Here is a 12,510-nt window from a genome sequence, read left to right as displayed (position 1 = left end):
TTAGGGAGCTTTGAAGTGGAGGGGAAGGCATCACCTAAGGGTTATGTACTATGGGAGACAGAGGACTGAACTCTGGGGGGTCCGGAGACCCCCACCTGTCCCCAGCCTCATGTGGTTTTCAACCCCTTCACGATGCTCATTTGTTCCTCCCATGGAGACCTATGGAGGCAGATGAATTATTTGTCTTCTCTGCATTAACCTAAGCTCTCTGTGGAAACCCCAAGTCTTGAAGCCTTCCCAGGCACAGCAGAGTATCATCGGCTTCTGGTTCACATCACATTCGGGAACAAAGACTCAACCTCCCGAGAGAGGCATCCTGCGGGCTCACATGCATACACACAACAACTTATGCACACACACAGCTCACAGACACAGTCAGCTACAGGCACGTTAACATGGCCACACAGCTTTCAGCTCAGCTCCTCCTCATCCCCAGAACTGGGGCTGGTGCTGCATGGACACAGTCACGTTCACTCATGGTCAGGGGAGGTGTTAGCATAGGAGGGAGAATCTAGAGGCACCCATGATTGCTCTAGACAGCCTGTCTTGGCTGCCAGGTGTCCCATGGATAGTCCACTCATGTCCCTGCCCTTGATGGGCTACTCTACATATAGGCAGGTGTGCAGCTGTGTGCACTGAAAGGCAAGAAAATACAGCATCCATCTTACATACTAACAGGCAGGGAAGGAATCCCTCATATTTGCTGCAGGTCCAAAGCTCATTGCAGCAATATTTCTCCCTTTAATTTTATAGTCGCACTTTATGTTCATTATACAAAAGTCCCTTTACTCCTCTTGAAAGTTCCTTTCTCTGATGGATACGTGTTGCTACAGAGGATCCAGGATTTGCTGGTGCTGCTGTTGGGGGAATGTCAACTTGGGGTGGTTTCTCTGATACGAGATGTCTTGGGTGGAAGTTACCTCCTTTGCTTTACTGCTTGCAGGGGGCAATGACACGGTGTCTTGTGGCCACTGCTGGCAACAAGATCAGGAACACATATTGCTCTGGGTATAACTTCGAGGGCATACAGGCAACTTCTGGCTGGCTGCAGACTCTATATGGACGTGTCCATGATCCGGCCATAATCTATACCACAGGCAAAATTAATCTGGAGTAAACTGGACTCAAAAGATCAAGTCAACAAACACATCTTCTTACCACTTCTTGGGGCTGCATAGCATTTAGCTGACGGTCCCTCACCTCGATCAAGTCAACAAACACATCTTCTTACCACTCCTTGGGGCTGCGTAGCATTTAGCTGATGGTCCCTCACCTGTTGGTAGGGCTCCTTTCCACTAGAAATCAGCTCCCCACCTGAAATACTCCCATGGACCCTGTGCTTGGGCCAGCAGAAACTGAGGACTGATGCCCAAGGAGACATCCAGGGAGAAGAGTGACTCCGAAGAGATGGCTCTAGCCTGGGAGGAGGGAAAGGGGAAGGAAAAAGGGATTTTGCTTTACTTTGTGGCTCATCTTTGACTGACATCCAGGGAGAAGAGTGACTCCGAAGAGACGGCTCTAGCCTGGGAGGAGGGAAAGGGGAAAGAAAAAGGGATTTTGCTTTAGATTGCGGCTCATCTTTGACCTCCTCCTTTGATTTTTGAGTACAAAGAGCCACACTGGAGCTGCATCCTCTTAGTTACTGTGGGGGGAAGAGGAGAAGGGACTTTGCAAAGGAGCAGGCTAAGTGTACATGTTGGGTTTAGATACTCTCCAGTCTTCCTCCATGCAGGTCCTGTCTTCTCGATGAGCATCTCTGGGCCATCTCAGTGCCCAATTTTGCTGCTCTGCCCTGCCACCAAGACCAGCCGTGAGTTCCCTGTTTGCTCCTGTTCCCTCTGCCTCTCTTTGGCCTCTTTTCACCCAGCCATCAGGCAGGGAGAGCCCTGGCACTGCCCAGTCCTCTCTCTCTCTTTCTTCCCCAACCTTCCCTCTTCTTCCCCCACTTCAACACAGCGAGAACCGGCGGGAGTTGATGTTCATCTTGGTGACTCCAATGAGCTTGAGCGGCGTGGAGAGGCTGAAGGAGTTCACCAGGGGGAAGTCACAGAAGAGGTCGGAGAGCTCGTCCCTCTCCTCCAGCTCGTAAGTGGCGTCGTTGAGCATGCGCTGGTGGAGGTGGCAGGTCTGCTCGATCTTCAGCTTGTTGATGTCGCTGCGGAGCCGCATGAGCTGCCTCGCCAGCTGCTGGTCCTGCAGGCGCATTTCTGCCTGAAACACAAAGTGAAAGGTGGGGAGGGAAGAGGGTGTTGGCGAGGGAACAGCAAATTCTCTCATCATGCTGCTTCCTGCGAGAAGCTGCACCAAATAGTTGGAAATTATTTTGATCATCATGAGGTTTAGATTGGATATTAGGGAAAAAACATTCACTGAAAGGGTTATCAGGCATTGGAATGGGCAGTCCAGGGTAGTGGTGGAGTCACCATCCCTGAAGCCATTTAAAAAATGGGGAGATGAGGTGCTTAGAAACATGGTTTAGTGGTGGACAGGTTATGATTGGACTCAATGATCTTAAAGGTCTTTTCCAACCAAATGATTCTTTGAGATAAAACTTATCTAGAGATGCTACACCATTACAGAGAACTAGGAGGGAAGCAAGGCTCTTCCAAGCCAGCAATGCACCCCAGTCAAACACCAGCTTGGGATGGTGAATTTTTAGTGTTCAGGAAGTCTCTGCCTCCTGGGGTTTTCAGGAGCACCAGGAAACTGGAATTAAAGCCAACCATGCCAAGACTGTTGGCTTAGGTATCCATCAGCAAGGCTTCAGAGCCTCCATCTCAACTTGAAGCAAAACCCAAATTGATTTTGCTCATAAGGGAGCAGCCACAGTGAGGAGTAGCAATTAGAGGTGGAAAAGACCAATTAAAAAAAGCTCATAGAAATGATCCCTAAATACTCAGCCCGGGTTTCCAGCCTGCTTAAATCAGAGCTGGTTCATAGCAGCCAGGAACACATCCCTCCACATCCCCTCTGGCTTCTCGTGCTGATTTGAAGTGGCTTTTGGGATGGGACCTTCGCTGATTCCCACAGGAGAGAGAACAACTATCCCGCAGGATAATGACCTAAGTGTTTCAGAAGGTTTATTATCCTCCCCTAGCACCTAACTTCAGAAGGTGGAAGATTCAGAGGTGACGAAAGAAAAGAGGTTTATTTTTTATTATTATTTCAACTTATAATTAAGCAGAAAATTTATTGCTACAGGATACTGGAGGTAGTGAAGGAAGGAGGCGAACGCTTGGTGCAAGAATCAGCCTTTGGGGAAGAGAAGCAGGCAGAGCCTGAGCAGCAGATGCCAAGAAGACAAACTCCACATCCCATCCCACATCCCTTCTTGCAGAAAAGCAACAGAGCAAAAACCACAGAGAAAAGCAAGGGGTGGGAGAGAAACCAAGCAGCCCTTAGCAAACCTTGTGGCTTAAATCTCTCTGTAACCACTGCAGACAAGGAGGGAGCAAAACTGGCTGAAAAACATTCCTACATCTGCCCAGATGTGATGTCCTGCCCCTTTCCCTGGTGTCGCCTCCATCACAGGACACAAACTGGCACTGCATGGAGCCCCTTGGCACCACAGCTCCTGATCTTGGTGGTTTTTCTTTTTTCTTTTCTTTTCTTTTCTTTTCTTTTCTTTTCTTTTCTTTTCTTTTCTTTTCTTTTCTTTTCTTTTCTTTTCTTTTCTTTTCTTTTCTTTTCTTTTCTTTTCTTTTCTTTTCTTTTCTTTTCTTTTCTTTTCTTTTCTTTTCTTTTCTTTTCTTTTCTTTTCTTTTCTTTTCTTTTCTTTTCTTTTCTTTTTCTCTTCTCTTCTCTTCTCTTCTCTTCTCTTCTCTTCTCTTCTCTTCTCTTCTCTTCTCTTCTCTTCTCTTCTCTTCTCTTCTCTTCTCTTCTCTTCTCTTCTCTTCTCTTCTCTTCTCTTCTCTTCTCTTCTCTTCTCTTTTCTCTTCTCTTCTCTTCTCTTCTCTTCTCTTCTCTTCTCTTCTCTTCTCTTCTTTTTTTCTCTCTTCTTTTCTTTTCTTCTTTTATTTTCCCTCTCAATGTCTCCCTGGGTATGTGCTGTCCTCACTGACTTCTTAGTCCATGAGACCATGCCCTGAGCATGGTCATCTCCAGCCACAACGTGGAGCTGCCCCGACCCCAAACCCATCCTTCACCTTGCTCCTTTGACTTGCATCACTATTATCTTGGCTCCCTGTGGTTTGAATGAGTAGCTCAGGAACAGACCCAGGCTACATCTATAGCAACACATGAAATATTTCATTGCAGCAAAGTCTTTTTCTACACTCAATTGCAAGCAAGGTCCTGGCATCCTCTGAGCAGCCCCAGGGTTGCACCTCCAAAGGTGTTGGGATTGTTCCTTGCAGCATTGCCAGTCCCACAGCAAGGCTCAGAGGCTGAAGGGCTCAGAGGGAGCCAAGATGGCTCTGTCTCAGCTGTTTTCTGCATCTGTTGGGAAGCCCTTTGTCATGCTATGCTCATAGCCAAAGTCGAGAGCTGAGCTGAGTATAATGAAAGTTAATCCAAGCCAAGCAAACTGCACTCACTCTTGCACCTCAGAGGCACCCTGGAGGACCTTGCCTGTGCTCTCAGCCAGTGACTGGACTCCAGCTTGGCTGCCTGGAGAGGACTGAGTCACCTTTGTACCAACCTCAAAATGAATCTCTCTCTCATGAAATCTGGCAGGGTTGTGGCCATTTACTTTCTTCAAAAAAACACTATTTCCTTGCGGACCTCATAGCCTGTGCTCCCAGCAGAGTAGTGCCACATGGCACGTTTTAGTTCTCCACATGAGTTGCAACAGAAAAAACACCTCATTTTGTGGACATTTTTCCTTGTTTCACAATGAATGCTGTGACTTGACATTTTATCAGGAAGGCGATCACAGGCATTATTGAACTGACCCTTGCTCGTTCTTTCTTGTCAGGTTATCAAGCTAGATAAGAAATGTCAACAAATGCTTTCATTGAAAGTTTTGAAGAATGTGGGATTAAAAAAAGCCACCACTGCCAAAAAAGGGCTTAAAAAATGAATTACGATGGCATTGTGGAGAGGCATGTGAGTTGGAGATTGCTATTTTTCCCTTGCACTTTCCTTTCCTTTTCACTTTTTGACCACTTTCCACTTTTTTGAGGTTGGGATCTCCTTGCATGGTGACAGGTCCCACAGAGGTAGGTTCATGGGGTGACAAATGAGCAAGGGACAGAGGACAAAAAGTCCCACTGTGGGCAGGAAGGGAGGGCTGCTCTGCAAGGCATAGCCACTCTTATCACTAATCATTGGGGCTTCAGATGCAAACACAGTCCTCCCTTCATAGACTTGTCCCATTAAACCTTGCCTTGTTCAAAACCACCCAGAATATCAGCAGAATTTGGGTCAGAACTCAGAAATCCTCATTCTCTTTCCTAGAGGCTCCTAGAAACACTCAACCCATCCCATCCCAAGGACCAAGCCATCACTAGAAATGATGAATGGTCTTTTTTTCAAAGGAGCACTGTTGGGTCAGCAGAGCCTCACAAAGCTTCCTGGGATCACAGGAGCCACATCAGGGGAAGCCGTGGGTTTTCAGTTTACACAATTCACCCACAGGGCCAGTCACCACCAAGTAACTGGATGCACCAGTTCATCTGTGTGGGATGACAGCATTTTCCTTCTTTTGAGTCTCACATGTGTCTTAGGTACTTCTTGCTCACACAAACTACTTTTTAAAACCACACTCTGCTTCATTCTGCATGCCCCAATCCAGCAATCAAAGAACTGCCTTTTGTATTTACATGGTTGGAGCATGCTCTTGAAATGCACATGGTGCTGGTTTGAACTTCCCCAGGAGAGAAGAAAGGGAACCAAACCCAGGTCCTTCCTGGCAAATGAGCTACTAAAACTGCTGGACTGAATGACAAAGCTGCACCACAGGATCTCATGAGCTCAGGAAGGATTTTCTGCCTGGATTGATCCTCAGAATCACCCAGGGATGTTTAATACGGAGGAGGGAAAGTTTCAGGTGTCCAGCCTAGGTGACTTAGCCCAAATAGCCAGAAGTAGCTGAGGGTGTAGCCCAGACTTGTCTTCAAGTTTGCCTTAGCCATATGGTACCAGACAGGAGGACCAGTACTGTTCCCATTGCTAGTGGTCTATCTGCTCCCTGCCTTGCTATGGGAGGACACATCAACAGAGAGCACTTCATGGCATGGAGATGTGGAGCTCCTTGGGACTTCTCCACAAAAGGGAAGTGTCCTATGGACAGAGTCCCAGTCTGTGGTCCATGAAACTAAGGGTGATGATCTGTGGAGAAATGGCTACTCTCATGGGACCAGTCCTTTTTATTTCTAAAAGATCAAAAGGAAATTAAACCCAAACTGCTGCTTTCCTATCTGAGTGCAGTCACTTGGGTTCAAGCACAAAGCAGCTATTAGACCCTTGCCAAACACCTCACAGAAGTCAGTTAAGTCTGTGTTTTGGTTTGAGGCTTCATCTTCAAAGGTGCTCAGATGCCACCCTGCCATGGCTAATTTTAGATGCTCACACCCTTGTGGTGCAACCCACAGCCCCAAACGAGGTATCTCGTCTCCTTCCGCAGTGCCTGGCAGTTACACACCAACAAAGTCCAAGATATCTTTGCCACATGCAAGGCCTGATGTGGGTCCTAAATCTCATGCTTCTCCAGTGTTGACTCCTGTGCTGACTCCCTCAGAATTAATCATATTACTGTTCCCAAGGGAGGTAGTGATCTGTTTTTTGTTAAATTAAGGGTGCTAAAATGCTTCCAGGATTGGGAATGCTGTACCTAGGAGAAAGACAGAGGAAAACTGTAGCAGCTTCGCATATGAGTGAGGTGAACAGAGGGACATCTCAGTGGGCAGGAGAACAGAGGGACATCTCAGTGGGCTTGCACATAGGTTTACATGGTAGAAGAGCACATCATTTCTCAGAGTTGCAGTTACATCTCTGTTACAGGCATAAATCCACAACCACCCTACGTAACTCCCCCTCTCCCCAAAACAGGGAGATAAGATCCCCAAAACCCTTGGGGATGGTCCTGTTGTGTGATAACTCCTAAGCTGTGCCCTTGTTCTAGCAATCTAACTACAGAGCAAAATGACCCCACTCTGGTGCCTGTCCTTTCACTGCTTTAAATAAAAACACAGAAAAATCCTTCCTGGACCTGCTGTGTAGCAGAGGACTCCCAACGCAGGTCAATGTCCATCATCATATCCATGCTCTCCTCCTCTCCACCTCTGCACAACCACAGAGCAATCTGCAACGAGGTTCATTTCAACATGGTTTTGGTGCCACATCGTTGTTTAAATTCACTTAAGCACCTGTTCAGTCAATATCAGTATCTCAAATTGAGATAACAGTGGTTAATATTTAATAATAGATGTCTGGCCAACAGGACATGAGTGTTTTATGGTTTCCCAGGAGACAGTAGCAGATATTTGTGTCCCTTTTCAAACATCTTTCCTGCATTCTGGCTCACACACCTCAGATTTCAGTGCCAAACACTGGTGAATTTGAGACAGAAAGAATGTTTTCCTACTGGGACAAAGTCAGAAGTGGCCTAAGATGTCCCAGCTCACAGCAGAGTTTTGTTCCTTAACCACATTTAGGAGGAAGAGGAATTTGAGAGATTCATTTTAGAACTTGCAAAACCTGACACATTTCAAAAAACAAAGGCGAAAGCACTCTGATCCTTGGGTCTGTCACCGCACCCTGGCTGGCGATGGCTTTGCTTGCAGCATTGATGAAGAGCAGCCGTACTTGACAGCACAAAGGCAAAGACGAGGGCAAGGAAGAGGCGGAAGGAGCTGGGGAGGGAAGGGATCCAGCCCCGCGGCGCTTCAGCACATGCTGAGTGCTGCAATTTGCTCGTACACCTACACAGAGCCTCTCTGTGCAAAAAAACAAGAGCAGGAGCTTGCATGTCGGAATAAATCAGCTTCTTTGGGCCAGATTCTCAGCAGGTCCCAGCTGACACGGCTGGCTGGAGCTCAGTGGGCATATGTCAGTCCTGAAAACTGGGGCCAGGGCTTGATGTGCAGAATCAGGTCCTGGGATGGGTCGTGTGGGGTGAAAGACCAAAAGCGGCAGATGCACAGCAAGACCTTGTGATTGTCCTTCACTTCTGAATGTGAGGGGCCTGAACCCCTGAAAATGAACCAGAGCAGACTCTGGAGACATGGAGGCAGATTCCTTGCAGCACTGAATAACCCTTTTTTGTGTGTGTGGGGTGGGAGCAATGCTTCAGATTTTACAGGTAGTTTTAATTTTAAAGCTAGGCACTCCTGGACTACCACTTGACCAAGCAACTAACCCATGCCATGGCCCATTCTGTAGCACCATGGCCAGGTTTGGGCACACACATATGACTAAATTCACTTTTCTGCCTCTACTGGTTTTGGCTGGGATAGAGTTAATTCCAAAATTGGGTGGTCCTGTACACATTGCCTGTTGGGAACAGTCCCCAGCATGTGCAAACTCCTGAAGCTCTAACTGTTTGGCAGGGTGTTAACTGGTACAAGCCAAAACCATGCTGGGATCGTGCTATTGAAATAACCCAGCCTAAACACACTGGTAGCTGCGATGAGGGTTGCACAGTGTGGGCGATGGAGCTACACACCCTGCTCCATTGCATTTCCTTCAGTAAGGACATGAGCTGGTGCACTTCTTTCCTGGATAGAAATCTCCATGTACACCAGCTTTTGCCCTTTCATTGGATAGATGAATCCTACATATCCTAAACTGACTTCTCATGGACTGTGCAGAGTTGTGGAGAGTTCAACCTGCAGCAGAGGACAGCGTGACAGAGGCAGATCTCACCCCAGCTATGACCACTGGATCATTTTGGGATGATCTTCAGAACCTACCTGGGATGCTCACTCTTGCTTGGGCAAGGCAAGGCTGTGCTCCCAGGTCTCCTACGTTAAATAAGACCAGAAGTATTGATTGCTCATTTAGGGTGATCTTACCCAAGGTGTGAGGTGCTGGTGTCCTGTCTGGTTGCCCCAAGCAGGGTCCTGTCTGAGGGATGCTGCCCTTTCTGGCCTTGGCTCATGCCTTTAAATAAATATATAAACTTAGGCATAACCATTTAGAATCATAGAAGGATTTTGGTTGGAAAAGATCTTTAAGTTCATGGAGTCCAACCATCAAACCAGCCCTAATTCCACCACTAGACCGTGTTCCTAAGCAGGAGATCCACTCATCTTTTAAACCCCTCCAGGGATGGTGACTTCACCACCTCCCTGGGCAAGCCCTTCCAGTGCTGGACAACCCTTTCAGTAAAGAAATTCCTTCTAATATCCAACCTAAACCTCCCCTGGTGCAACTTGAGAGCATTACTCCTTGTCCTAGCTACAAGGGAGAAGAGACCAACCCACACCTCTCTACAACCTCCTTTCAGGGAGTTGTAGAGGGCGATTTCCTGCTATGAAGCCTTCCTGACGGCTTTGCTGTCACAACATGGGGGTCGACAGGGAAAAATCCTGGCTGTGCTGGGCTGCGTGGAAGCTTGTTCATTTATTTGCAAAGAATCTGCGTTTCACCCTTGAGATGTAATGTGAAATGCATCTTTTTGTTCCAGCATCCTGTGATGCCATGGCCTCACTGTTTGCTGGCAGCTCTTACACAACAAGAGTGCCTCCAACATAGCTATTTAGCTGTGTGGTCAGTCAAATACATGCTCTCCCTTTTGGGGAAATTGTTCTAAATTACATGAATCACGTCCAGATCCAGCAAAGACTGGTATAATTAGGAGGCAGAAGAATGGAAAGTGAGGAATAATTAGGGTTTGCTTTGCCCTTTTTCCTCTTTAATTTAAACTTTTAGTATCCATCAGATGATGGTTTGTACGCCACACCCCAGTCTAAAGAGTAGAACTGGACTTTGAGATACTTTATACTTCTATCATGGGCAGAAACCGAAAGAAAAAAAACCCAAACCTTCTAAGATCTGGGGCTCTGAGAAGGAAAATCTGCTTCTCACTGTCTTTGGGCGTCTTGAGACTTGGGTTTTACATCAAGTGCACTGTGAATTTAAGACTGCATCGCAGATGCAAGGACGGACCTGGATTCAGGTCTCAGATCTGGAGGTGAGATTCTCTAGAGCACTGAGTGATTTTAGGAGATCAGATTAAAACTCTCCATAATAGTCCTCGAATCCTGAAAGCGCTGCAATTGCCCTGTGAAAGCCATGGTCTTGAGAAACACCTTAACCACTAAAACTTGACATCAAGAACCACCTCCTTAAATAACATCTCCAGAGATCAATCTAGCTGGGCAAATACACCAAGAGCAACAAAAAGTTGGCAAATAAATATTATCTGAAGCAAAAGCTGCAGAAAACTTTTAGAAACTGTTATTCATCACTTTGCATGAGAAATTTTTCTCAAGGACTTTCAGTGCTTATCAAAAGCAAAGTGTTTGCACAGGAACATTTGCACGAGTGCATCTGAACCGCCACTGCTGTTCCAGCCCCCTGGGACCCTGTAACAAATATTGCTGCTATCAATGCTGTTGTAAATGCTGATGGGACTCACAGGCAAACTTTCAATTAGGCTACGGAAACAAAGCCATATGACATGAGTTGTTTCCAGTCAAATAATAAGGATTTTCCAATGAGAAGAGAAGGATCAATGGGAAGTGTGGTCTTGGTGCCTGTTTACTGCTGGGCTTGTGAAGAGCACCAAGGCTGAAAACAACTGCTTTGATCCGGTTGTGTCCATCCTATTGACCTCCTGTAGCCTCCAAAAAAGGTGTGCTGCATCCATGTTTCCTCCTAGATACTATCCCTAGGCTATGCTGACTCCTGAGCTGGGTTGGGAGCTGCTTGGGTCAGCACTATTTGACCTAGGCCAACTCTGTGCCAAAGACCATGACAGCAACATGTTTAAAAGATGAGCTTTCAACTCCCGTGCCCTTGCTCTGTGTATTTTCCTAGCGTAGGTGTAGCGTTTTTGTCTTCCTTTCTGTGAAACTACCAGTTCATAACTATCAGAAATAAACATATGTGTAAGATAGGGCCCAAGGTTGAGATGGGAGGACGACAGAAATGTGGACCAGCTTCTAATGAATCAGGAGCCAACAGATAATGAACCTGTAAGGGCTGGGTAAGGAGAGGTCTGAGATAAGGTTCTGGTGTCATGCACACAACAGAAAAATGAATATTATTCATTAAATATTACATGGTCAGAACAAGGGGTTTCCATAACAGTTTGAAACATAAGGAAGCACTTGGTCTCACCGTGCAGAAATGACTTGGGGGAAGCAAATTACCACAAGACCTTATAAAGAGTTATAAGTTTAATGTAAAAAATAAAAATAAAAATAAAAAGGGGGAATTAGGCAAACGCTTGGAGGTTAGATTCACTAATGACTGTTAAATGCAGTGGTCAGTGTACAATCTCCCACACAGGGAGTTCCTAAACCACCAACAGCCGCAAGCTGCAAGGGCAGGTCCAGGGGATGGATATAATCATGTTTCCTTCCCACAACTCTTGCCGATCCCCATCAGAGATGGGCTATTACAACAGCACTGCCCATGTATTCATGGTGTATTCACACCTGCTGTGTTCATCTGAGTCCTGAGATATCATTAGAGAAATAGGGAAGGGGAGAAACTGCTAAAAAGTCCTAAACTGTGCAAACTACCCCATTTCCCCAGCCTGCTGGATGCCATATGGACCCAGCTCCTTCTCTGAGATTATGGGTGCTCTGACATTTGCCTTTTCCCTTCCCTGGGGTGCTCCTGCTCCCGCCAGCCACAGAAAATGCAAAGATTGCCTGGTTTCCTCATTCTTTGTTTTTTTTTAATTTCCCCTCTTGAAAAACTGTGCTAACAGGGACAGGAAACCACTTACCAGTTCCTTCCTGAGCCACGTCAAAGCTTCGTCAATGCTCTCGAAGCCACCTATCCTCCCTGAGGTAAGAGTCACCTTGTCCTGGGCAGGGCTCCCATTGAGGTGCAGCTGCACCTTCCTCAAGGGGACAGTCTCTCCCATGGCCTTTTTGGCCTCAGATGCCTCCTCCTCCTCCTCCTCTCCCGTGGGTTGGGGGCTCTTCCATGCCTGCTCCTCCAGCTTGGCTTTCCACTCCAAATAAGACGGCCGCCTGGTTTCCAGTTTCAACTTCTCCGTCAGCGCCTTCAGGCTCCTTAGGTGGTCATCAGGAGGAGCAGCACCTCCAGAGCCAGTATCTGTGCTGTCTGGAGCCTCTTCTATTTGGATTTTGGGTAGAGACATCCTTTCCGGGAGTCAAACAGCATAGGAGTGGGCTGCAAAGGGCCAGGGATGGAGGTGGGAAACCCTCAGGGCTGGACCAGCTCCTGCAGCGTGACAAATGTAGCTCCTAGGAGGTGGTGGCTTCAGCTCAAACACTGCACCGGCCCTGGATGAACACCTGGAAGAAAAGCAGAAGGTTGGTTTCCAATTTGAGAAGGAGAAAGGAGTGAGAAGGGAGAGACGGCTCTGAGAGAGATGGCTCTGGGAGAGGCACAGTGCCAAGGTGCTCCTGGGGAGCATTACCTCAC

At 47.1% G+C, this 12,510-nt stretch overlaps 1 protein-coding gene across 1 annotated transcript; it reads right to left on the bottom strand.

The window, feature by feature from the left end:
* Positions 1-1,916: 1,916 nt before the first annotated feature.
* On the bottom strand, positions 1,917-12,223 carry FAM167A (family with sequence similarity 167, member A). Its single transcript, XM_010186346.1, has 2 exons — positions 11,843-12,223; positions 1,917-2,211 (listed from the first exon to the last, which is right to left on the bottom strand). Exons 1-2 carry the CDS (start codon positions 12,221-12,223, stop codon positions 1,948-1,950), a joined length of 645 nt encoding a protein of 214 aa, XP_010184648.1. The 3' UTR covers positions 1,917-1,947.
* Between the last annotated feature and the right edge of the window lie 287 nt (positions 12,224-12,510).

Source organism: Mesitornis unicolor, unplaced genomic scaffold (assembly GCF_000695765.1).
Source record: "Mesitornis unicolor isolate BGI_N332 unplaced genomic scaffold, ASM69576v1 scaffold7926, whole genome shotgun sequence".
In the NCBI taxonomy this organism is placed as follows: domain Eukaryota; kingdom Metazoa; phylum Chordata; class Aves; order Mesitornithiformes; family Mesitornithidae; genus Mesitornis; species Mesitornis unicolor.
Note: the sequence above shows the minus strand (reverse complement) of the source record. Positions and strands in the feature narration are given on the sequence as shown.

Coding starts and splice junctions, on each gene's coding strand:
- FAM167A (XM_010186346.1), bottom strand. CDS start 12,223: ATGTCTCTACCCAAAATCCAAATAGAAGAGGCTCCAGACAGCACAGAT. Junction 2,212..11,842: donor CGTGGCTCAGGAAGGAACTG/GTAAGTGGTTTC, acceptor TTTGTGTTTCAG/GCAGAAATGCGCCTGCAGGA.